The sequence below is a fragment of the Carassius carassius genome, chromosome 36, assembly GCF_963082965.1.
Source record: "Carassius carassius chromosome 36, fCarCar2.1, whole genome shotgun sequence".
Lineage (NCBI taxonomy): Eukaryota > Metazoa > Chordata > Actinopteri > Cypriniformes > Cyprinidae > Carassius > Carassius carassius.
The window spans coordinates 23,739,616-23,766,007 of NC_081790.1; the positions used below are offsets into that span (position 1 = coordinate 23,739,616).

At 38.8% G+C, this 26,392-nt stretch overlaps 1 protein-coding gene across 1 annotated transcript; it reads left to right on the forward strand.

Annotated features, from left to right (window-relative positions):
• The first annotated feature begins 1,971 nt into the window (after positions 1 to 1,971).
• pof1b (POF1B actin binding protein) lies at positions 1,972 to 26,392 on the forward strand. The gene is made up of 13 exons (XM_059526720.1): positions 1,972 to 2,410; positions 5,011 to 5,079; positions 18,655 to 18,869; positions 19,356 to 19,389; positions 19,866 to 19,946; positions 20,304 to 20,396; positions 21,116 to 21,229; positions 21,339 to 21,491; positions 22,167 to 22,286; positions 23,563 to 23,691; positions 24,433 to 24,506; positions 24,597 to 24,720; positions 25,858 to 26,392. The coding sequence occupies exons 1-12, from the start codon at positions 2,057 to 2,059 to the stop codon at positions 24,715 to 24,717; spliced, it is 1,557 nt and encodes a 518-aa protein (XP_059382703.1). The 5' UTR covers positions 1,972 to 2,056; the 3' UTR covers positions 24,718 to 24,720; positions 25,858 to 26,392.

Here is a 26,392-nt window from a genome sequence, read left to right on the forward strand (position 1 = left end):
GGTTGGGTTAAAAAAACAACCCAGCATGTTTTACTGTGTAGAATACTTAGCACAAAATAAATGTATACGTTCTGGATGCTCAATCTCACTGACCACATCTTTGATGCTTTATCTGAAATTAATTTATTTGTTTACATTACATGTGGCTAAATGACCAAATAGAGGTGCACGCTATTCTCCCACCATTATTCTGAAAAAAAAAAAACAGACAACTAAACACCCCGGTGAATGAGAGGGTCGCTTCCCTGTGCCTTCGAGTCGGGGATAGGTCTCTCACTGTCGTTTGTGCCTATGGGCCGAATGGCAGTGCGGACTACCCGGCCATCTTGGAGTCTCTGGGAGGGGTGCTGGAAAGTGCTCCGACTGGAGACTCCGTCATTCTACTGGGGGACTTCAACGCCCACGTGGGCAGTGACAGTGACACCTGGAGGGGCGTGATTGGGAGGAACGGCCCCCCCTGATCTGAACCCGAGTGGTGTTCTGTTATTGGATTTCTGTGCTAACCACGGTTTGTCCATAACGAACACCATGTTCAAGCATAAGGGTGTCCATCAGTGCACGTGGCACCAGGACACCCTAGGCCGGAGGTCGATGATCGACTTTGTGGTCGTGCCATCATTTCTAAATTAGTAAATCTGCAAATATTGATGATACAGCCACACACAGGTGAAAAATGACAACTATTACATGTGCATCTCAATAAATTAGAATGTCGTGGAAAAGTTCATTTATTTCAGTAATTCAACTTAAATTGTGAAACTCATGTATGAAATAAATTCAGTGAACACAGACTGAAGTAGTTTAAGTCTTTGGTTGTTTTAATTGTGATGATTTTGGCTCACATTTAACTCTCAAATCACATTTAAATCTCAACTAATTAGAATATGGTGACATGCCAATCAGCTAATCATCTTAAAACACCTGCAAAGGTTTCCTGAGCTTTCAAAATGATCTCTCAGTTTGGTTCACTAGGTTACACAATCAGAAGTATCTTACCTGAGCTAAGGAAAAGAAGAACTGGACTGTTGCCCAGTGGTCCAAAGTCCACTTTTCAGATGTGTGTGTTTTTTTTTTTCCATTTGGAAACCAAAGTCCTAGAGTCTGGAGGAAGACTGGAGAAGCTCATAGCCCACGTTGCTTGAATCCAGTGTTAAGTTTCCACAGTCTGTGATGATTTGGGGTGCAGTGTCATCTGCTGATGTTGGTCCATTGTGTTTTTTGAAAACCAAAGTCACTGCACCCGTTTACCATAAATTTTAGGGCACTTCATGCTTCCTTCTGCTGACCAGCTTTTTGAAGATGCTGATTTCATTTTCCATCAGGATTTGGCACTTGCCCACACTGTCAAAAGCACCACAACTCGGTAAAATGACCATGGTGTTGGTGTCCTTAACTGGCCAGCAAACTCACCAGACCTAAACCCCATAGAGGATTGTCAAGAGGAAAATGAGAAACAAGAGACCAAAAAATGCAGATGAGCTGAAGGCCACTGTCAAAGAAACCTTCCATACCACCTCAGCAGTGCCACAAACTGATTATCTCCATGCCACGCCGAATTGAGGCCGTAATTAAAGCAGAAGGAGTCCAAATATTGAGTACATGTACAGTAAATAAACATTACTTTCCAGAAAGTCAGAAATTCACCCAAAAATATTTTATTGGTTTTATGAAGTAGCCTACTCTAATTTGTTGAGATGGTGAATTGGTTGGTTTTTGTTAAATGTGAGCCAAAATCATCACAATTAAAAGAACCAAAGTCTGTGTGCATTATTACACGAGTTTCACAATTTGAGTTGAATTCCTGAAATGAACTTTTCCACGACATTCTAATTTATTGATATGCACCTGTACTTCGCCTACTACCTTTGGTATATTTTCAGATACTTGGATATTTGAGCTGAGGTAGGAGTGCTTAGGAAAACACGCCTCTTCTCATTTATACAACTTCACTGGAGCGGTTTCAGGAGTAGGGCGGCGGCGCGCAGGAGGGCTTCGCTAACTTCACCCAGCACATTTTTATATCAATGGTATTTCTTTAATTTTCTCAACCGCAGAAATGACTCTACCATACTCCCGAAGCGTAACGACACTGAAGACAATGACCGTCGCGGAACCGAGCACGCAGACTATCTTGACATCCACTCCTGTCGGGATAAGCGAAGGGTCGACGAGTTACCGAACGGTAAACCTCGCCGGACCTCAGCTGCAGCCGGTCCAGTACATTAGCAGCCAAGTGGAGGGGAACGTGATGTACGGCGGCGCACGTTACCTGGTGCCTGTGCAGCAGCGGCCCGCGGAGTCATACCTTTACCTGAGTCAGGCACCGCGAGTCGTGCAACCGGTGTACTTCCAGAACGTCCAGCCCGTTAGCGTCAGCAGCGTCGACGAAACCGACACCTACAGACAAATCGTGAGTGTTCAATCTTATTGCTTCCCTTTCCTTTGTGTTACATTTGTATCCAAATGTTGCATATCACAAAAATATAATTTATTTGATTAATATATTGTATTTCACAATATAACTGTTGGCAGGGTTCCACCATAGAAAATATTTCCAAAATTGGTAAAAGAAAAAAGAAAAGATGCTGCTGATCAGATGCTGTCGTGTCAGTACAGCTGTATTGTATTCAAGTTAAATGTCAGCAGTAGTGTGATGTAATGTGGTTCAAAAGTTTAAGGTTTCTTTAGCGCCCCCTCAGATCAGACATAGACATAAATAGACTACCGTAAAAATTTTTATGAAATCTGGACATTGTGCTGCTCACTAGGTACAGATCAATTAGTTTATATGGGCCACAGCTATACAAAAAAGAAAAAAAAAGAAAAATGCATGTGATTTTATAATTAGTCTTGTAGAATTTACATTTAATTTAATGCTTGTGTCATAGAAGATGGTAAGCTAAATTAAAGCTACACTAAGTAACTTTTATGTTTGAAATTAACAACACAGCAAGATAATAGTCAAGTCAAGTCACCTTTATTTATATAGCGCTTTAAACAAAATACATTGCGTCAAAGCAACTGAACAACATTCATTAGGAAAACAGTGTGTCAATAATGCAAAATGATAGTTAAAGACAGTTCATCATTGAATTCAGTGATGTCATCTCTGTTCAGTTAAATAGTGTCTGTGCATTTATTTGCAATCAAGTCAACGATATCGCTGTAGGTGAAGTGACCCCAACTAAGCAAGCCAGAGGCGACAGCGGCAAGGAACCGAAACTCCATCGGTGACAGAAGGGAGAAAAAAACCTTGGGAGAAATGAGGCTCAGTTGGGGGGCCAGTTCTCCTCTGACCAGACGAAACCAGTAGTTCAATTCCAGGCTGCAGCAAAGTCAGATTGTGCAGAAGAATCATCTGTTTCCTGTGGTCTTGTCCCGGTGGTCATCTGAGACAAGGTCTTTACAGGGGATCTGTATCTGGGGCTCTTGTTGTCCTGGTCTCAGCTGTCTTTCAGGGCAGTAGAGGTCCTTTCTAGGTGCTGTTCCACCATCGTACTGGATCCGGGTGACTCCAGTGACCCTCTGATCTGGATACAGACTGGATCTGGTGGCTACAGTGACCTCGGAATAAGAGAGAAACAGACAAATATTAGCATAGATGGGAGAAACATATCTTTTTATATGTTTATATTTTTTTGGGGTGCCTTACCCTGAATCACTCTGGTAAGAGTGTTGCAATTATTTATATTTTAGAGCTGTCATTTGGTCATTATTTCTTTATTTATAATTTTGGCATTTGTTTGACTACTGTAGTGAAAGGTGTCATAGTGTATTGAAGCCCCAACAAATTAACCTTAAAAAGAGTTGTAAAAAGGTAAAGTGTGAGTTATAATAGTTTCCACTGTTTCCACTTACCTTATCTGATATGAATAACAATCATTAAGTATAATATCAGAGTTACCAAACATATTTTAACTTGAATTAAGTTTTATTTAAAAAAAGCAGCACACAAAAACAACAAAATTTTAAGCTGCTGTTTTAGGTTTTGTTAAATATGTTCATAATATATGAGTCTGATGGGTTCTGTTCATTCTTCCAGTGTGGGCTGCTTCCAAAAAGTTTATTTGTTTGACAATTCATTTGTTTGAAATTCTTTTGATTATTTGACCGTCCTTCAGTGATACACATCAGATTGACACATATCATCTTTAAGATACATATCAGATTTAAAATACGATGACATCATTTCCTACATGCAGAAGCCTGACCCTTAATTTTATACACAAATTTAGGTCATTAGAGCCACTCATGTAGGCACACAGTATCATGAACCCGTGTAATCTGAAGTATAAATGTAAATCCACTTTATAAAGACTTACATAATATGTAATTAGGTCAATTTACAAAATAAATGCAGGTCAATGCATGTCTGTTCATGAACATTTAAAATATAAGTTTTTATACAAATTATTATTAAAATGTTTTTTTATGTATGATGCCTTTTATTATGTGTATTGTTTAACTGTTTAAATTTTGTTGAGAAAGGCTTTGATATGCTATTTAAATTAAATATAAATTAAATATAAATTGATGCATTCAGCAGACGCGTTTATCCAAAACGACTTACAGTGCATTCAGGCTAACATTTTTTACCTAACATGTGTTCCCTGGGAAACAATAATAATCAAATCGAATAATAATGGGAATCGAACCCACAACCTCGCGCTGCTAACACACTGCTCTACCACTTGAGCCACAAGAACATTAATATTTAATATCAGGTTCTGCTCTGGCAGTTTACCCATTTGATACTACACCGTGCTATTGTTCAATGTATGTCCATATAACGTTTTTGTGTCTTTTTCTGTGCAATAATTGTGTACAGTACATCTTAAATTATTATTATTTTTATATAAATTTTTGAAGTCAACAAAGTTTCTGTTTATTTACTAGAGTCAAAAGTATGACAAGCATGAGTGTTTACATGTGTGTAAGTCTTGCGTCTTAGGACAAGAAAATGCATTTAAGAAGTCCTTATTTATTAATGTTTTCTTCTTCTGTATTCAGAACATAAATGGACAAACTTCTGTCTTCAGCCAGTTATCCAGTCCAGTCAAAAGCCCTGAACCATCTGAGGTAATGAAATAACATTTACCGTTTATGCATAGAGGCACATATAATCAGTAACATGTACACTAAACTGTTTGTATGCATGAATACGGTTAGCACACAAACACACACACCTAAAGTTACTCTTGAATTGACTTTCATGCCTTTAGATGAAATACACAAGGTACTGTATTACACACACTTTCTTCTGGGTTTGTACATGCCTCTGACTTATGATCTGAGCCAGGAGAACAAGCTTTAATTTTGCCCAGGCTTTAGTGTGTGTGTAGTTGCACGCACATATGCTTATATGAAAACAATTTGTGTTTGAGCCAAAGCACAGTACCTGCAGGGTTTAGGGTGTGTCTGACAGAAAGAATGGACTCTGTAATTCCCAGAGGAGACAGCATGTTAACGCCCATTTAGATTGGACCTGACAATATTCATAATATTGCAAGGAAAGTGTCAGAGGGAGTTGCCCTTTAACGCAACTGTTGCTGTCAATCAGCCTGCAGGTGATAAGAAGATGACAGTTGTATGTTGGAAGAGCTTATATGTCTACTAGCAAACAAACACCTTGCTTTAGTTTATATGGCAAAATATTATTCACACTATCAAACAATTTCTTCTCAAAGTTAGTGTACTTGTTTATTTAAAAAAAAAGACAATTAAGATGTGAATTAAGTTAAATATTACTTGTGAACAGAACATATTTTTGTGCATAATTTCCATTTAAGCTGCAAAATGTGTCAAAATATAATTCTTTGTGTGTAGTGTGTATCTAGGTATGAAATTCGTTTTGGAAAATGGGAAACAGGATATCACACTCTAAAAAATATTTTTAATAAAAAAAATAAATCGCTGATAACTAACAATTTAAGCTGAAAATCTAAAACCATAATATTTTTTATTGTGCCATAAGGTCAGTCTCTGACATTTAGACATTTCCTTTATTGGTGAAAGTCTTTTCACTGTACAAATTTGCAGGTCTTTCAAACATAAAACGCAGCTGCAGAAGGCAAAACATGGTTGCATTCATTTTGTAAGTTGTCTGGTTTCTCGCAGCTTTATATATAAGATGGTCTGTATAGGTGTTGAAAACTCATTCTGTGGGTTTAACAAATGGATGTTAAGGCCTAGTGTGTGCCATTTAAGGTGGAGTCACCAGCCCTTCATACAGCAGCTTGAAAAGCATTACACACAATGATTTAATGAGGGCTGTCATAGGGTTGTGCCGGCAGACATGCTGGAACAGGAGTTGGGAGCGTATCTTCAGCTTCAAGTTTCGTATACATAGGAGGATTTTATTGTAATTAGGCATCTTGCACTCAGACATACTTGGGTTGTCTTAAATTTTAGGTTTGTAATGTGAGATAGAATTGAAGGCTGGTCAGAAGTTTCTAATGATGTCATTGGTCTGACACATGCAGTGACGAATACAAAATTGGTCTTGAGTTAATGAGTCTTTCATGAGAAGAATGTGTGATGCATAATATTATGTAAGGTTCCATTATGTTGAAATACTGTGCAAGAATTGAAGCGATATTGGCAGATGTGATATTATAAAGAAGTTATTATAATTGCTGAAGTCAGACTTTGGTTCAGTGGTGTTGAATGTTTAAATTACTCAGTCTTGACTGGACTCAACTTCATTCCTTTACTGAAAACATTATAAGACAACCTTCACCTCTGGCTCAATTTTCCACTTTCCATCCAGGACAGAATAGCTACTGTATAATCAAAATGACAGTACTCCCAAAAATAAACTACTTATTCTCAATGATCCCAACCCAACCTTCTCTCACTTGGTTCAAATCTTTAGACTCCATCATCACCCTATTCTATTGGAAAAGTAAACCACCACGGATAAAATTAAGCTTTTTACAAAAACCCAAATCTTTAGGAGGCTTAGAAGCACCACATTTTTACTAGCAAACCAACTTCAATACATATATAAATGGACTCATCCCATTCAGTCAGACATCATATGGCTAGATATAGAACAATCACTCTGCGAAAAATTGCACTTATCAGACAAACACCACCCATGTTTCAAAGCCTTGACAATAGCTTCGGCTCTGAAAGCCTGGTGGAAATATCACCAAATCACAAACTCCAATCAGGCTCCATCTAACCTCACCCCGCTTTGGAACATCCCTTACTTCACAAGCAACAACTAAAAACACTAAATTTACATAAATGGGCAGAAAAGGGCATCACGCATTTTATTAATCACATTTTTCAGTCTAACAACCTGGTTTTCCTACTTAGTCCAGGAGTACGGTATCGGGAGCAACTTATCGGGAGCTGTTTAATCTAAAGTCAACACAAGAATCGTTAATCTTCACCTTCCTTCCGCAGTAGCAGATTGAGTTAATATATCCTCCCGAAAAAAATCCTTTCCAAAATATACAAAATTATAACCAATTCAAATAAAAGCCATAACTTTACCAACAATCAAATGGGAAGAAGACCTTTCTATTGCTCCTGATACTGACTTCTGAAATTAAATTTGTTTAAATAATTATTCCATGACTAAAATGCCAACCTTCAGCTCATACAGTATAAGGCTCTTCATAGAACACACTACACTGGGGAAAGGCTGTCTAAAATGGGATTCACATCAGAAACTTGCTTGCACTGCTCACAAAATTGTCTGGGAACATATATCCATGCCACATGGCACTGCCCACCCATTAAACACTTTTGGAAAGACATCACTGAATCCCTATCCCGCCTCCTGGGCTGCCGCATCCCATTATCCCCCTTACTCTGTCTACTGAGTGATCTATCAACTCTCAGTCAGGAAATAACAAACAAAAGAATACTCCCTGCTTAGAATACTCTAGCTTTATCCCTCGCCAAGAAAACTATCTTCTTGAACTGGAAATCCCGGAACACTATTCACATAATGCATTGGAAAAATTTGCTCACAGACTACATCTCCTTAGAACATTTTTCACCTCCTTACAACTATACTTCACTCCAGATCAGACCTCATTCAACTCTTACAAATCTAACAGACTCATCCTAATTATTTTTTTATTCACATATTATTATACATATTTATACAAGGTTTTAGAAATACTATGAGTGTTTTCATTATTATTATTATTATTATTATTGTTATTATTATTATTAAAATCATAGAAACGTTGAGCAGTAATAAGATGATTGTGACGAAGAGGCTGAGCGGTCGGATCCATCTGCAGTATTTTATTAACACAGGTAAGCCAGCAGAGATAGTCATATAACACAGGGATACTTGGCAAGGCCAGTAGAAATAACTCAAAGCAGCACACAGGTAAGGCCAATCCAAGAATTGTAAGTTAAACAGGCCTGGGTAAGGGGCTGGCAGCTTAGGTTAAAAAACAAGATCAGAGTCCAAGTCAAAATCACAAGAGCTAACTGGAGAGATAAACTAGAGACAGAGTATGGGCTAATCAAGACTTCACAAAAGAACCATGAGCAGAGCAGTCCAGATAAAGGAGAGCTAAGGGTACACAGGTGATAATAATGCAATGATAAGGAGACCAATCAGGAGATAATAAGCAGAGGAGGATAAAGGGAAAAGCAGTCCTAATACGCAGGAGAGAGGGATCTGGTGAAACCAGGAGGAGGCATTGTTGAGCGTTCCTTGACAGAGCCCCCCCCGCCCCCCTGGCCTGGCCGACGGCGGGGTCTACCACGGGGTCTTGGAGCAGGTCGATCTGGGTGGTCTCGGTGAAAAGCAGCAGTTAATGTGGGGTCCAGGATATCCTGACACCTGAACAAGGAGCGCTCCTCGGGACCGTACCCCTCCCAGTCGATAAGGTATTGCAACATACCACCGTGACGTCTGAAGTCCAGGACCTCTCGCACCCGGAAAGCCTCCGCGCTGTCCACCTCAATGGGGGGAGTCTGCACAGGAGCGACCTCCTCCCGGCTCCTCTCTCTCTTGGGGGCGACAGCGGGTCTGAAAAGGGACACATGAAAGGTGGTCTGCCTGAAGACATTGGTCTGCCCTGAGGGCAGTGGTCTGCCCTGAGACTTTGTAATGAGCAGGGAGTACCAAACGAAAAGAAACCGGTGTTATCTGACGAAGAATTTTAAATGGCCTGACGAAACAAGGAGATAGTTTCCTGCTCGGGAGCTTGAGACGGAGATCTCGTGCAGAGAGCCACACCCACTGGCTGGGTCGGTACCAAGGACCCCCCCGCCTCCTCCGATCAACTTGATGTTGGTAACGGCGAATGGCGCGCTGCAAGTGAACATGAGCAGCATCCCACGTGGCCTCGCTGCGCCGGAGCCATGCATCTACTGCTGGGAGGTCGGGAAGAGGGGAGGCTAAAAACCTAAAACACATTGAAAAGGCGTTAGGCCAGTGGCAGGCTTTAACAGGGAATTCTGGGCATACTCCACCCAGGCCAGAAAGCGACTCCAGTCCTGCTGATTCTGGTGGCAGTAAGTTCTTAGAAATCGAATCAAATCCTGGTTTAGATGTTCAACCTGCCCATTAGCCTGGGGGTGATAACCAGAAGTTACACTGACATTGATATTGTGTTTGGAACACAACTCTCTCCAGACACGGGAGGTAAACTGGGGACCGCGGTCAGTGACAATGTCTTCGGGCAGACCAAAGAGGCGGAACACTTGGTTGAGAAGAGCCTCAGCTGTCAGTAAGGCCGTGGGCAGGCCGGTCAGGCGTATAAAATGGCAGGATTTAGAGAAGCGGTCCACCACAGAGAGGATAGTAGTGAACCCCTGGGGTGGAGGCAGATCCGTAACAAAGTCCACTGCGATGTGTGACCAGGGACGCTGTGGTACTGGCAGAGGTTGTTATAGTCCAGCGGGTTTAAGATGGGAGGATTTCACAGTGTTACAAACGGGGCATTTAGGCCTAAAAAAAAATTTGTTTGGTTCCGGTTTCCGACCAACCCTGTCAATTTATGTGCGACCCAAATTTATTTTATGAGACTGGGGAAGAACGGTCTTTCACACATCGTTAATTAAATTACAGTTTCCTTTAAATGCTGTTTTACACTTAAGTAATCCGTTAAAAACCATTAAGTATTGCATCAAAACCCTTTAACTGTCAATTCCTAAAGTGAGCTATAACTTAAGGTTTGGAAATCGTAACATTAAGAGAAACACGGGGAGGGGGGGGGGGGGAGTCAACAATATATCGCGGAACAGAGAGGGCACTGACAACATGCTGACAGACAGGACATTAACATTACCAGCTTACTTTTAATATGAAACAAAGTCTCATTTGGTTATTTCACCTTTCAAATGTGGTCATTTTTTAAAGAAATGTAAACAATAAATACCGTTTTGTGGCTCTTGAATGTGTCGAACAGATCGCTGTAAGTTAGATCATGAAGATGTATGTACACTACACTCCGTTTTTCAAGTTCAAATCCTCCATGTTAATCTACTATGAGATCGCCTGTCAAACTCCCGCGAAGGCTTTTTGTGTGTGTGTGTGCATTTTGCGTGTCTATGGCAACAACAGACTTTAAACGGGAATACAGAATCACTGTCGTAAAAGTACCGGTACACACATTCAAAATCAGCGCGCGTGTGTGTGTGTGTGTGTAAAACTGCCACTGGAGAAAAAAATAAATAAATAAAAAAAAATATAAATCCCTACCGACCAATGACCTCAACTGACAACCAACCGGAACCAAACTTTTTTTTTTTTTAGGCCTTATGAATAAACTTGATGACATCAGACTGGAGTGAAGCCCACCAAAAGCGATTGGAAACCAACTGTATGGTGGCCGTGATGCCAGGATGACCCGCGCTAGGGGTGCAGTGAACCTACTTAAGCACACGGTAGCGGAGTCCGGATGGAACAAAGAGCCAGTCAACGCGACATTCTGGTGGAGCGGGATGATTATTTAGGGACGCGGTGATCTCAGAGATGATGTCCCATTGGACTGGGGCTACGATTAGTCTAGTGGGAACAATGGGTTCAGTCTTAGATTCTTCACAGGGACCGTCAAACTGTCGGGACAGGGCGTCAGCTTTGCCGTTCTGAGAGCCTGGCCTGTAGGTGATCTTAAAATCAAATCTTGAAAAGAACAGAGACCAGCGAGCTTGGCGAGCATTCAGGCGCTTAGCTGACCTGATGTACTCCAGATTCCGGTGATCAGTGAGCTCCCGATCACCCACGTCATAATTGCGTTCTGCAGAGTTGATCTTGCAAGAGTAGAAAGCACACGGGAACATTTTCGCAGGGTTACCATACCGCTGAGACAGGACAGCCCCCACTCCTGTGTTAGATGCATCCACTTCAATGATAAACTCCCTCTCAGGATCTGGGTGATGGAGAATAGGAACAGAAGTGAATCTCTCCTCGAGCTGAGTAAAGGCCGCAGCACAATCCGTTGTCCACTTAAAATATTTACCCCCTCCTCGAAGCAGAGAAGTGAGGGGAGATGCAATTACACTGAAGTTGCGGATGAGCCTGCAGTAAAAGTTGGCAAAGCCCAAAAAGCACTGCAGCTCCTTAACAGAGGAAGGTTGGGGCCAATTCACCACGGCTTTGACCTTGCTGTCATCCATCAAAACTTCGTCTGCACTGATAATATAGCCCAAAGGAGATACGTGTCTGGCGAAACTCACACTTGGAGAGCTTGGCATAGAGCTGGTTATCAATCAGGCACTTGAGGACCGCACGAACATCTTGGACATGCTCCTCAAGGGAATCAGAAAGGATCAATGTCATCAATGTAGACAATAACTTTGATGTAACATGTCCCGGAAAATTTTATTTACAAAAGCTTGAAAAATGGAAGGACTGTTTGACAGGCCGAAAGGCATTACCCGATATTCGTAGTGCCCGGATGTAGTAGAGAATGCAGTTTTCCACTCGTTACCACTCCGTATGCGAATCAGGTTGTATGCATTCCTTAAGTCCAGTTAAAGTAGCGGGCAGTACGGAGCATCTCCAGAGCTGCTGGGACTAACGGGAGGGGATAGCGGTATTTCACGGTCACTTCATTAAGACCACGATAGTCGATGCACGGCCGAAGACCCCCATCCTTCTTCTTAACGAAAAAGAATCCGGCGGAAGCCAGAGATGTAGAGGTAGTAATAAAACCTTTTTGCCAGCTGCTCGTCAATATACACCCAAATGCCTTCTGTTTCAGGTTGTGACAGCGGGTAAACTCTTCCGCGTGGAGGTACAGCCCCATACAGCCCCAGGCAAAAGCTCGGGCACAGTCGCCAGCAAGGTGAGCCGGAAGATGAGAAGCTTTGGTTTCACTGAAAGCCAGAGCTAGATCGTGGTATTCACACCAGACCCACATGGGAGGAGAGAAACATGATGAGTTTTGGCAAATGCAAGGTCGATAAAATTTCCAGCATCTCCAGAATCAATCAAGGCTTTTACGTTTAAAGTTTGTCCGTTAAATTTCAAAGAACTCTCCACAGAGAATAATTTAGAAGAGTGATTAGGACTCACCGCAGTGGAATTCTTGAGCGCTGGATTAACCAGACAGGTAGCCCTCAGATGTCCCGCCTCTCCGCAATACATGCAGAGATGATTACGGCATCTCCTCTCCCGCTCCGCCGTAGGGAGGCGTGTGTAACCAATCTGCATGGGCTCCGACTCCGTGCTGGAGGAAGCACACTCGAAGAAACTGGACCTGAGAGGTGTGCGTCGGGAGCGAATCAAGTTGTCGAGGAGGATGGCGAGCTCCATAATTTGATTCAAGAATTTACCATTATCGCGGCACGCCAGCTCTCCCTGGAGGTCCGGGTTGAGTCCTTTGCGATACAGGAGCTTTAGAGGTTCCTCCTCCCATCCAGCTTGAGCTGCAAGGGTCCGAAAAGAGAGTGTGTAGTCCGCTGCGGTAGAATTACCCTGGCATAACGTGAGCAGTAGTTCTCCTGGATCCTTTCCTCCCGCTGAATGTTCAAATACCTCTCTAAATTGGGTTAAAAACTCCTCATAAGAGGGGAAAGAGAGCTGACCTCCATACCAGAGTGCGGTAGCCCATTCCAGAGCCCGGCCAGTGAGTAGGGACCATATGAAGGAAACGCGGCTCACATCAGTGGAGTAGGACTGTGTCTGCTGATCGAAATACAAGCTGCACTGCAACAAAAATCTGCACCCAACATTTATCACACATGTTTTTAATGCACCGCATGCTGATTTTAATGTACAACACCCTTCTTTAAATATTATTATTTATATATTAGTAATCGTACCATGAACAAAACAAATGTCCATCACCATCTTTATTATTATTATTATGCATTATAGTACTACTTAAATACTACTACTATTATTCAGATTGTCATCTCTGTTTTTTTTTTTCATTTCTGTTATCATCATTGCTGATAATAAAAAAATACTCAGTCTTCTTACTTGTTAAATTAATAATCTGGGTATTTATGTACATTTGAATATTTCAAACTAGTCTCTCAGAAATCAGGATTTGAGCGGATGAGAGTAGATTTTTAGATGACATTTGACAGAACGTTAAATGTGTGCAGGAAAAAAAAAATTGTATGTGATAAAAGATTTGCATTTAGCTGACAAAAGTGCTACTGAATCCACTAAATTGTCAAACAAATAATGTTATCACAGTAGTGGTATTATTGTAATTTAAATTGTATTGTTTTACAGATTTATTCTCTACCACAGTTTTTTTTTCTTTTCTCAAAGTAATTGTTTTACATAAGTTTCAGTTTTTTAATTATTTAAAAAATTAGTTTTGCCTTATAAAAAAATTTTCTTTAATAAAACACATTTCGAAAGGCTTGTAATCATGATTTAATACATTATTAGTCGGACTTGGATGATTCAGAACTTGATTAAAACTTTCCCCATGATTTGACTGCTTGACAGCACATGATTTTGGCTTGACTAATGCAAAACAGTGAATGAATGCAAAACCATGTTAAGCTTCAGTGTAATGGTGGAGAGAAATTGCAGTATGCAAAAATATCATTCATATTTTCAATTTCAAAAATGTGAAATTCTCAGGTAAGACCTTAAATAAATTGTCTTTCAAAATTAAACTGAAGGAACCATGATTGCTAAATTACCTCAAAAATGTTCAACAACAGTTAAGCAGGTTCTTTGTAAAGTGATTTGGTTTACTTTCATTTAGAACAATCATTACCTAATGAAAGTGAAAAAAAAGTGAAAGTGAAAGTGAAGTGACATTCAGCCAAGTATGGTGACCCATACTCAGAATTTGTGCTCTGCATTTAACCCATCCGAAGTGCACGCACACAGAGCAGTGAACACACACACACACACTGTGAGCACACACCCAGAGCAGTGGGCAGCCATTTATGCTGCGGCGCCCGGGGAGCAGTTGGGGGTTCGATGCCTTGCTCAAGGGCACCTAAGTCGTGGTATTGAAGGTGGAGAGAGAACTGTACATGCACTCCCCCCACCCACAATTCCTGCCGGCCCGGGACTCGAACTCACAACCTTTCGATTGGGAGTCCGACTCTCTAACCATTAGGCCACGACTTCCTAATGAATAGTTTGAAATTATATTTATCTTTTTTATGTTGTATAATGGTTAAAAACAACAACAACAAAAAAACACTGTTCCTTCAAATGTTAAATGTATACCTCTCACACAATTTGAAAACTGAGCTCCTCCTGCCTTTCACTGTAGACCAGAGCAAATACCTGCTGTTCTTACACTGGAACACAGAGGCTTTTGACTCACACGTTGACCCATTTTTGCAGACAGTAAGGTATTGTGAAAAGCCAAAGTCAGAGAGGGAAATACGGGCACAGATTTAGCAGCAGTGATTGTGTTTATTTAGTCTTCTCATAATTCATGGAAACATGCTAATCAAAAGTTTGATAAGGTATAACTGTTTGTTCTGCTTTATATCAAAGATTAGGGACACTTAAGCCTGCAGTTCCTAATTTCTGGGTAAAAATTTAAACACTTTTGCCAGCTCAACTAAAAGTAAGATTTCCAGAACCCCTTTTTTCACAGCTTTTGATAACAAACAGGCTTGTGTGAATGGACTTGGACTCAGCCCTGGAATTTACATATAGAAGTTTGATGAAAAAGATTAATCAAAGGACAACCCTGATTTAAAGTACAAAGTATTTTTCGGATCTTTATTAACAAAGTTTTTTTTTATTTTAGAATCACAAATTGCAATGTAATTGAAGCACTTCCTGTGCATTCCTTGCAGAGTTATTCAGTGCTGCTGTGGGAACTGTGGTTCATTACACCCGAATGAAATTTGCATATAAGAGAAAGTTTAGGTGATCTGGAATTACTCCAAGAAATCTTCAGTGGACTGACTCTTGCTATAACTCATGTATAATTTTTAATGCATGCTCTTACTTTGCATTAAGTGGGAATTTGTTGAAAAGTTAGTTTTGGTGATACTTCCTCTAGTGATTGAGTGAAAATAGAAGCACTAAACTCTGTTATGTGCCTCTGCTTGCTGTGTGCAGAACCTGCTGCGACTTGTCAGATACTAAAAGTCCAAATGTCCAAAGTACATTTCAATCATTGATTATTTCTTATCTTTCTAATCTTGTAAGAACACACCCAAAAGCAATCTTTAATTTACACAACTCTACATTCACTCATGCACAGCTAATCCTGTAAAAATCACAAGTTTAGTAATATGCGCAACTGTTAACAAGCTCGGCTCGTTGTTACAGCTTCAAACTGGTTTTGGCATGGCGGTCTAATTAGTGAGACCACACTAACACACACCACCGTCACTGTTGGTCTTTCTGTCACAGAATGAGAGGAATGATCTCAAGGACTGACACACCTGCTGTCAAAAACAGATGGTAACGCCTGCAAACACCTGGACAAGTTTTCTCTTTTCCATAGTGCTTCTGCAGTACTCTTAAACTTGCACTTTTTTTACTGTGAGAGAACATTTAGGGTACATGCTACAGATGCTGGTCTGGTAGAGCATGCCACTAGCAACACGAAGGCATAAACAGGTTATGTAATTCCATCAAGAAAAGCACAATCACAAACGTGCTAAAATGCAGCTGATGTGAAAAAATAGTACAATAATTAAATAAAAATGCAGTGATTGTTTATTTTTTGAGAAATACGTTGGGATTTAAATGGGATTCTAATAAAAATCACTACCGGGAATAATAGGAAAAATAGAAATTTCCAGTCATTGCAGTGGTGGTCTTTATTAAAGGTTTTCTGAAATGTTATGTTTACATATGCAAATGAGGCACAATTTAATTAAATATGCACTATTTTCCAGATCAAAAAGCTTATTTTAGATGTTTTATTTCCTCTAGTCTGAAACAGCAGAAATGCAAAAAGGCCCAAATCTAAAAATGTATCAGTACCTGAAACAAAAAAAAAACAAAAAAACAACAACAACCTTTATTGCCTTTGATTTATTATTAAATGTTTTACATTTTGATTTTAGGGTGAAATATGACCTGGGCATTTTTGGTGAGATTCAGCCAGTAACTTCTAACAGTTTTATTTAAAATAGATAATGTCACATGGGTAAATGATTTACAAGTATGTCAGCGCTATTTAAATATTTAAACATAAGATCTTGTGTAGTGTCAGTTCAATTTTAATTCTGTATGAAACTAGACCCTGAGTGAACCTTCAATGATTCTTTCTCACGGATGAGTGGAATCCAGCCCGACCACTCCGACACACCTCAAGTTCTGGATGTTACTGGAGGAATGACAGAACTGTTGCTTTATACCTTGCATTCAATGTTGTGCCATAAATCATTTTTAAATACTATTTAAACACTGCTAATGCTTTTAAAATCCAAAACATCAATCATTTTGAAACCCTATTAACTAGGGATGAAAGCACTATTCATGCACCTAAATAGAACATTTGGCCAGTAATAATTTTTAAAGGGGTGCTATTATGCTTTTTCACATTTTCAACTTTAGTTAGTCTGTAATGTTGCTGTTTAAAGATAAAAAAGATCCAAAAAAAAGTCCAATTCAAAAGGCCTTCATTTGATACAGGAACTATTCAAGCCGTTCATGCCAGACTGGGGAGAGAGGTATTGTAATGTAAAATATGTGAAAAACAATGTGTTTTTCGAACAACCTATGAGATGATGAGATGTATGAGAGTCTGTTCTAGTACACCCCCAAAACAAAATCAAGACTTTGTAAAAGAGCATAATAGGACCCCTTTAAAAAGTAGCTTTCACAGCTTTACATATTATCTAATCTTAAAGGTAGAGTAGGCAATAGCAAACTAGCTTTGAAAGCATAAGATACCACCCTCCATGCAAATCACTCTCCAAAGCCACGTCTACTCCAAAACACATGAACGCGCATAGGCAGACCAGAGGCTAACCAGTGACACGATGAGAGATGGCATAGGTGGAGGGCTGAATGGAATGCTGGTTACCTCATGGTGAGAAAACATTATAAAGAGCATAATATTACAATAATAGCGGCTTCCATTCTCGCTCGGTCTACAGTAGTGTAATGGAATGCGCTGATGATGTATCGTGTCTGCGCGAAAAGGTATGCAAATATATCTGTTGACAGTCAAATAGGACAGCCTATTACAGCCCTCGGACCGAGGAATATGATTGGGTAAACAGTTTATGGTCTTACACTTTCCACAGACAATACACAAATACATTTACTGACTGTAAACTCAGCAGTTACTATCGGGATATGAAGAGACTTTGAACCAGCATAACAACAACAAAAAAAAGTTTTTGAACCAAATCACTTACCCTGCCTTTTAAAGAAAAAAAACGATATTTAGCAATTGAAATTATGGAATTTCTTGGAATTTTTTACATGACATAGAATTTTTTTTCATTGCAGAATGTTATGTAACTCTTTATATAAGTTGGGTTGGATATTTAAATTATGTCCAACTTTATCTGCATACATACAGTATAATCATGTAGACTACATTATACACTGCAACATCATTATGTTCTTTAAGACTGCTTTTGAACATTGTGTACAGTGGAAAAACTATGAAAAACTTTGAAAAATCAGCAATGCAGATAATTTAAAATATGCATATATTGGCCGATCATATTGTGCATTTCCACCGCTACTAATGCTTTCTAGTGGATGACAATGTACAAAATGTAGAATTTGCATAAAGACCCACCCATTAACATCTTCAGTAGCTGCATGTGCCTTTTTTTTTTTGCCGCTCCCCAGGATGCCTTAAGTATGTATAGTCCACTCAGTTCTCGGCATGTAGTTTTCTTTGCTGCTGTTAAGAGTATTGTTAAAGAAGTCACTCAGGAGTGATCTGAATTGACAGAAAGGGGTGTGGTGTTTCACTCACTATTCTTTGAGGTGTGGACTGGCTGATGACTCTCAATTACAATCCAGTGTAAAGAATTTAACACATACTTGGAAAAAGTGAACCCTCATTTCTAAGTATACATAGACAGAGGTTGTTGCCTTCTTGTGAAGTTTCCTCCATTTTGACCTACTAACTGTTATGTAAGAATCACATTTTGCATGTTACAAGGAAGAGCAGTGTTGATCCTGTAGCTGATTTGTTTGTTTAGTTGATTAGTTGATCAATTTACAAAATAGCATATTTTGTAGCTAAATGAAAGTTTAGCAATCCCACTCAAAATATCCTGTCCATCTGTTATTCCTTTTTCCAGTCGGAGCTGGTGGAGACATCAAGCGTTCGAGAGGAAGTCGTGGATCTGAAAGAAATAAAGAATGGTCATTCTGAGATTAAGACCGAGGTTATCGATGTGGAACCGATCGCCAAGATGGACAACCGCTTCTTTGGCGAGCTTCTTGCCGAGGTTTACCGCAAGAACTCTGATATTCACACCTGCATCTCCGAGCATGTGGCCAAGATTCGTGGAAGGTGAGGTGCTGCTATTTATTTATATTTAATGATCTAGAACATCCTTCATAATACATCACAAGCTAATTTATAAAATTGCATCAATAAAATTTCTCTGTATGTTTTTTGGAAAAGTTTGAAGTTGAAGATTTGCATGCAGATAACCCTTACCAGCCATTATCCCCATCAATCTAAATCATTGAAGACTTGAGGAATTGAGAAAACCAATTACAGACCATTATCTAAAAGGAAATCTCATCTGTTTACTTAATCTGCAGTCACCTTCACAAATTACTTATTAGAGTGTTCAAAAACCTGAAACCTCAACACCTCCAAAATTGCAATGCTTAATCCAGTGATTAATGGCGAGTTAAGAGGTTCTGTACTTTACATGTTGGAAATGATTGTGAGAACAGCAACACATCTGGACGCCTCTGCTTTAAGGCCCTCTTTTTTTTTTTTTTTTCTTTTTTTTTTTGACTCAATCATTGTTCTTTGTCTCTGCAGGAAACACCTTCTGGACCCCACCATTGACTACAAGGTAGGGAGTGGCAAATTGTTCAGTTCCTGTGGATTTGGTTGAACGTTTTCAATGTTGCATAAAGGATTTCAAGTTCCAGTTGGTTAATTCTAAACCTTAATGTTATCATTAGCGAAGAAATTAAATCAATGACATTAATATCACTTTTGCATTTTTGACATTTGCTAAAAAAAAAAGGAAAATGTTGTTCATGGACACAGAAACTTGAATGCACCTGTTATATAGTGAAAATGTTTTTACATTTCATATTTTTGTTGGGGCATAAAGTAAACTCATCAAGTTGTCCCGATACCATAATAAAGAAAGAAGAATCATTTTAAATGTAATTCTTGAACAGAAAAGCATATTAAGTAGTATGCAGTGCATAAACATTTCTTACCTATTATATTATTTTTTTATAAGTTGTTAAACTTCAAACACTGAAGTTGATGAACACATATCTCTCTCTCTCTCTGTGTGTGTGTGTGTGTGTGTAGGTGGAAAAAGAAGAAATAGAGAGTGTCATTCCTGAAGGAGTGTCCGAACTGACTAAGCAGCAAATTCGCTACCTGCTGCAGGTGAGAGCTTATAGACACATTATGTATGTCAGCCTCACCCACCTCTCAGTACACCCCACCCTCAGACGCCTCTCCTGACAGCAGTAGATCATTCATTTATGAGCCTGTCCCAGGAACCCATTTCTCCAGGCACAACGCAGTCTCACAGTTGTTCTGTTTATTTCACATAGGAGTACAATAAAAATAGACACCCACAGATAGTTTTTTAAAAGTTGTTTAACATTTTAGATGTGTACCACATTAAACTTTGAGTTAGTTAGATTAGATTAATTGCTGTCATTTGTTTAATGTTTTTTTTTTTGAATGACCCAAGTTCAGTAAAGAGCTTAAAAACTTTCTCTTCTTTCGCTCATGTAGACTCGTATGACGGCTGATAAGACCATGCGTCTGTTGATGGCCACATTCAGCAGTCTGCGAGAGGAGCTAGTGCATATGCAGGATGATCTGAGGGTGAGTACAATCATTCTACCACTAAGACAACCAACAGTTTCCTGTCCTGTAGAAACAGTCCTCATTTTCCACTGTATGGTGATGAAATATTAGGTTCTGCCCCGTGGGCGTGTGTTTGTTGTACAACCCAGCTTTCAGCTGACCTTCTCTTTTTTTAAGGTGTGATGCATGTAGAAACCGATTCAAGGCTATGATGCAACAGCCCTTTAATATTACATCATCTTCATTTTGTTGCAAATAAAAATATTTTTATCAAAGTATTTATACAGAATGTTTTTTTTTTATACATGGGAAATTACAAGACTTCATATATGTCAACTATAATAATATGCATGTTGTTTTTGCAAGTTCAAATTCAGATTATTGTGGAATGTCACAAGTATATCCCAAAAATCAAACCTGGTTTGTTGGTAAAGCAAGGGGTAATTCTTCCAAAGCTTTAATTTCCTGTTTGACTGAAGCCTCTGCTCAGTTAAATAAAAAACATAATTGGGTCACTGCAGATACATGAACATCTTTTCATTCAGTAAGCCAACATGGTGTGACCAACAGCTACTGAAGACTACAGCAACTACATCAGTGTCTGTGCTGCCTTCCACTTAAAGTATTGAAAGCGTTTCTCCCTTTTGAAAACCCAAAGGCCTATTTTTATTACATTAATCATGCAGAGTTACATGGTTGGTTGCATGTGGATTTATTGTGTGTGTTTTATTGTGCAGCGTCTGGAGAGCGAGAAGGAGGAGCTGGAGAGAGATCTGAGCTTCAAGGCAGATCAGGCTCTGCAATACGACAGACTACTGGAGACCGTTCGTGAGCACAACAGACAGCTGCAGGTAGGGGGCGCCACCACAAAACTTCCCTTCATCACCCTTCATCGTTTCTGCAAAAAATCCAACAATCAATAACACTCATATAATCATGACATTATATGATATCTCTCAGGCTTCTGTGAAGGAAAGTAATAATGCTCAGCGTATTCTAGAAAGTCAGCTACTGACCATGCAGAGCAAAGACCCCAGCAAAGACTTCCACATTAAAGAATTGGAGGGCAGCAAAAGAGCCTTGGAGCAGGAGAATGAGCTGCTCAGGAAGAAGGTAGGCATAATAAACTCCGTTTTTTGCATTGCAAATTTTGGATTGCATGTGTTCAGTAAGTGACCAAAATGAATCACTTGTGCGAATACAAATATTTACATTTAAAAAAACATTTGCTGCATAATAAATTTTTTTTTTTTTACTTTTTATTATTTAAATACTACTTATTACAGAAACTTGTTGTGAACATGTAAATATAATTAAGCCTATGTGTTGTTACATGAACAATTATAAAAAAAACAAAAAAACAACAACATGTTATACACATGACAGCTCTCGGTTCATTTCCAGACAGATATGAATTAAATTGATGGTTCATTAAGTCACATCCATCACCGCTCTGTTGGCCTGTTTCACTAAACCTTTCATTAAAAGAACTGACATGTCTGAGTCAATCGTTCATAAAGCTGACTGCACTGGTCACACTGCATGTTTGTGTGCGGTGAAGTGTGCACTCAAGGAAACGCTGATGGTTCATGGACATTTAAACTCAGCACAGTCAATTCACAATATAAACTCACAGCTCAGATACAACTTTGTGATGTTATAATTTATTGTTGTCAAATACAGGGATAATTAGAAGTCTTGTATCTTGTGTAAATTCCAAGTTCTTAATTTTGTCTTCCTTTGTTCCTTTTAATGTTTTGTGTGGATTTATGGGTATGTCTCCCACAGCTGGCAGGACAGTGCAGTAGTTCAACTGTCCAAATCAAAACACAGGAGCTGTCCAGAGAGTATGAACAGATGCTGAAAGATCTACGAGAGGAGAAGGACAGAGAACTCAATAACCTGCGGGTAAATAATGAGAAAAAACAAACAAACACCTTTTGTCACTTTTAGCTAAAACCCACTTAACCATGGTAAAATTGGTATAATGCACAGCCTCAAGTTGTTTATGACTTTTATAAAATGGCATCAAGACCAATATTATTACGACTCAAATGTAAACTGACTCAAATATAGTTTCCAAATTGTAGGCTGTGTATGGTTGTCAAACTGTTTAGTGTTAAATTCACTACCGTTCAAATCTTTGGGGTTGGAAAGATTTTTGGAATGTTTTTGAAGGAAGTTTCTTATGATCAACAAGACTCCATTGATTAACATCACAATAAAAACTGTAATAATGTTAAATATTATTACAATTTAAAAGTACCATTTTCTATTTGAATGTATTTTGAAATCTGTTTTACTCCTGGCAAATCTGAATTTTCAGCAGTCTTTACTCCAGTCTTCAATGTCACCTGATCCTTAAGAAATCTGACCTTGGACCACAAAACCAGTCATAAGGGTATTTTTTTTTTTTAATTGAGATTTATACATCACATGAAAGCAAGCTGAATAAACAAGCTTTCTATAGATGTATGGTTTATTAGGATTGGACAATATCAACTATTTGAAAATTTGGAATCTGAGGGTGCAAAAAAAAAACAATATTGAGAAAATTGCCCTCAAAATCATCCAAATGAAGTTCTAAGCAATGCATATTACTAATCAAAACTTACGTTTTGATATATTTATGGTAGGAAATGTACAAAATATCTTCAGGGAACATGATCTTTATTTAATATCCTAATGATTTTTCGCATTAAAAGAAAAATCAATAATTTTGACCCATACAATGTATTTTTCGGCTTTTGCTACAAATATTCTTGTGCTACTTATGACTGGTTTTGTGGTCCAAGGTCACAAATATGAAAACACAAATATGCTGATTTGGTGCTCAAGAAACATTTCTTATTATTATCAATGTTAATAACTGTTGTGCTGCTTAATATTATTGTGAAAAACCTTGAAACATTATGTCAGGATTTTAGGATACTTTGATCAATTGAAAGCTTAGAAACAGCATTTAAAAAAGAATAGAAATTGTTTGTGAAATTTTAAAAGTCTTCACTGTCACTTATCAATTTAATGCATCCTTTTTGAATAAAACTATTAATTTCTTAAAATAAAAATAAAAAATCAAACTGAAACCAAATGGTGTGAATGGTAGTGTATAAACATACAGTATAAAATTAAATTCTATATTACATTCAATACATAATGCATATTCTTATTTATTCTTTTCTAGAGTCAACTTGTAAAGATCCAGACCGAGCGCACCATTATACAGACCTCCGACAGCGGTTTGGAGATGCGTATCTCTGAGCTTCTGTCCAAACTAGAGCAGCGTGAAAGTCTCATCAAACACCAGGAAGAGGTACGTCAACACTATTATACAGACATGAGATGCAAACAATCAGTTCTGCCATGTGATGTAGCTGCGTGACATTTGCCCAATGTTTCCTTGAGTTATGGCCGTCTACAGTAACCCAAATTTGAAAGCTTGAACGCCTGCTGGGAAAACTTAAAGCTCAATGTGTTGAGTCGTGGCCTTTTTTGAACCTTTAATTTCTGTCATGCCATGTAACATTTAATTATTATATTTTATTTTTTAATTTAATCCCTGATTTAACCCTGAATTTTAAATTATGTAGCAATAGGATTACAGTTAATAAAGGTTTACTGTTAAGCCTAGGAATGAGGAAATAACTTTTTTTTTTTTAAACCAGGCTTTAAAGTTTTGTGCAGCTTAATTGGTAAATAACCCTAGATTTAACTGAGGTTTAAAGATTAATTTAGTAATTTGTTATATACATTCTTTTTTGTTGTAGTTGTAAAAACAGATATTTATTAATATTGTTTAATCAGACCATACTGACATGTTTAAGTAAAACATTATGAAGTCTGTTTCTGAATAAGTCGGCGAATGAGGACGCAGTTCTCATCATAAGGAGCGGCAATTGGCGTCATAGTCCACATTCTTTTGCTTTTTTCAGCCTCTGGATTATCTCAGCCTCATTACTTTTCAGGAATGTGAATTCATTGTACAATCTGAAAAGATGCCTCTCTTCTTTCCTATTGGTGTACTTAATTCTGACCTTTGACCTCGCATTTTCAGGAAATCAGACGACTCAAACAGCAGAAGACCGACTCCAACTCTAGCAGTACAACGAGGACTGTCGTTACCAAGAGGTGTGTGTATATTGCATATAAGAACCACGTGGAAACTAAACTGCAATTCAGTCCTAATCCCCATTTTAAACTTTTTCCTATCATGAGCAGATACATGAACCAGTACCCTATTCTGGGTCTGCTGAGTGACGAGTACCAGTACACACCACCCATTAAAGAGGACAGGACTGTCATCATCGAGAGTACGGGGGTCAGCACGCGAGTCATCTAGACTGTAAGACTTTACATTATTTGGAAAGGGACACATTTCTCTAGGTGCAGGGTAGAAATGGCTTTATGATGCTTTGAAATAAAAGTTTTAAGAAAAGCAGGGCATTTATATGAAAGTCCTAAAGGTACTGTAATCCAAAACAAAACAAAAAAACTTTAAAATCATATTGACCTCTAGATATGTATACTGTAGTGTGTAAAAATCATTGACCTTGGGCTACAGTTTTCAGTTCTCAGTGGTACAGTACATGTATATTTCTTGCAAAAGAAACCAAATGGTATGAAGAAACTGTAGGTGCACTAGAAGTTTCACATGATTTCCATCATTTCACACCTTGTCCAAAGCATTTATCTTAAGCATGTGTTTTTCTGGGAACAGAACACTGAAGTACACTGTTCAGTAGTTAATAATAGATGGCTTCCTGGCGTAGAGGGCCCATGCTAAATTCTACTTGAGCATAATTGAACGAAGCTGTCATTCTGAGCCCTACTTATGATGTCACTGAACTCGCCACAAACTAAATTTTGCTGAGTGACCTCATTATTTTATACACAATAAACAATGAAAAAACAAACTGATGCAATATAGCGGAATGCATATTTAATCACATTGCTGCTTGAAGGAAGAATTGTCTTGGCATAAGCACAACAAAGCCCACTGAAAGCAGAGGTGCTGTGATCTTGCACTAGTTTTAAACGTTAATATGTGCTGTAAGTTTCAGCAGTACTCCTCTACAGCCCAGTGAATGTTTCCATTGACACCGGCAGTGCCAGAACGTCTTTAGAAAACGTGTCGAGTTGACAAATTCCCGAATGGATGAACCGATTTTTCAAAGTCTCAATGCTGGGCGTACTTTCTGGGAATGAAGCCAGCGCGTCTGTATCCACTGAGTTTCCACATATTTGCATCAGAATGAGGACAGACTGGGCTGCAATTCAAGGTTTACTACAAAGAAAGTTTGCCAGCAACATTTTATCATTCATACTACTATACAAAACAAATCATGAAATCTGACAAGCATTCTCGAGCTATAATAAACGCTAACGTGTAGAATAAGTCCCAGAATTAGATAAGATAGTTATCAATTGACCAGTGTATAAGAATTCCTCCCATCCATAAAGAACTCTTTCTTTCTGACAGGAATGAACAGGAAGAAGATTTAGAGGCCTCCCCGTGTTCCCGTCCAAATCTCATTCCCTCCCTCTCTCTGCCTGCATGCTGCCCTCCTTCCAGTGGATTCTATTGGTGATGGTGGAGCTGACTTTTTAGTTTCCATGCTTTGGATTTGAATAATGCCGTATGAAGTAAGAACTAGAATGGCGTTTAATTTATTATACTACTGATAGTTATTTTTATATTTTTGAGTCATATGATGCACCACAAACTTTAGTAGCCTCCTGTCAACACTACGGTAAGCATGTAAATGTATGGAGAGAAATGATTTGCAAGTATCATATACCTTGGTAGGAATAAAAGTTGAGCATTGTCAGTAATGTAAAAGGTGATTGCTGGTTGGTTTTCTTATTCATTTGGGTATATTCATTATGCTAATTTTACTAGGTTTTGGTCGGCCAGTGCAAGTTTTTGAATGGCCCATGCAGATATCTGGAGAGCAGGATGATCCACTGTATAGAAATTTCTCACCAAGTCTCACCAGGGATGCATTTATTTGATC

Bases quoted from the DNA above. Each gene is read 5' to 3' on its own strand.
- pof1b (XM_059526720.1), top strand. From the start codon at position 2,057: ATGACTCTACCATACTCCCGAAGCGTAACGACACTGAAGACAATGACC. The intron at 18,870-19,355 runs GTGAGGTGCTGC...TTGTCTCTGCAG, and splicing joins GTGGCCAAGATTCGTGGAAG to GAAACACCTTCTGGACCCCA. The intron at 19,947-20,303 runs GTGAGAGCTTAT...TCGCTCATGTAG, and splicing joins AAATTCGCTACCTGCTGCAG to ACTCGTATGACGGCTGATAA.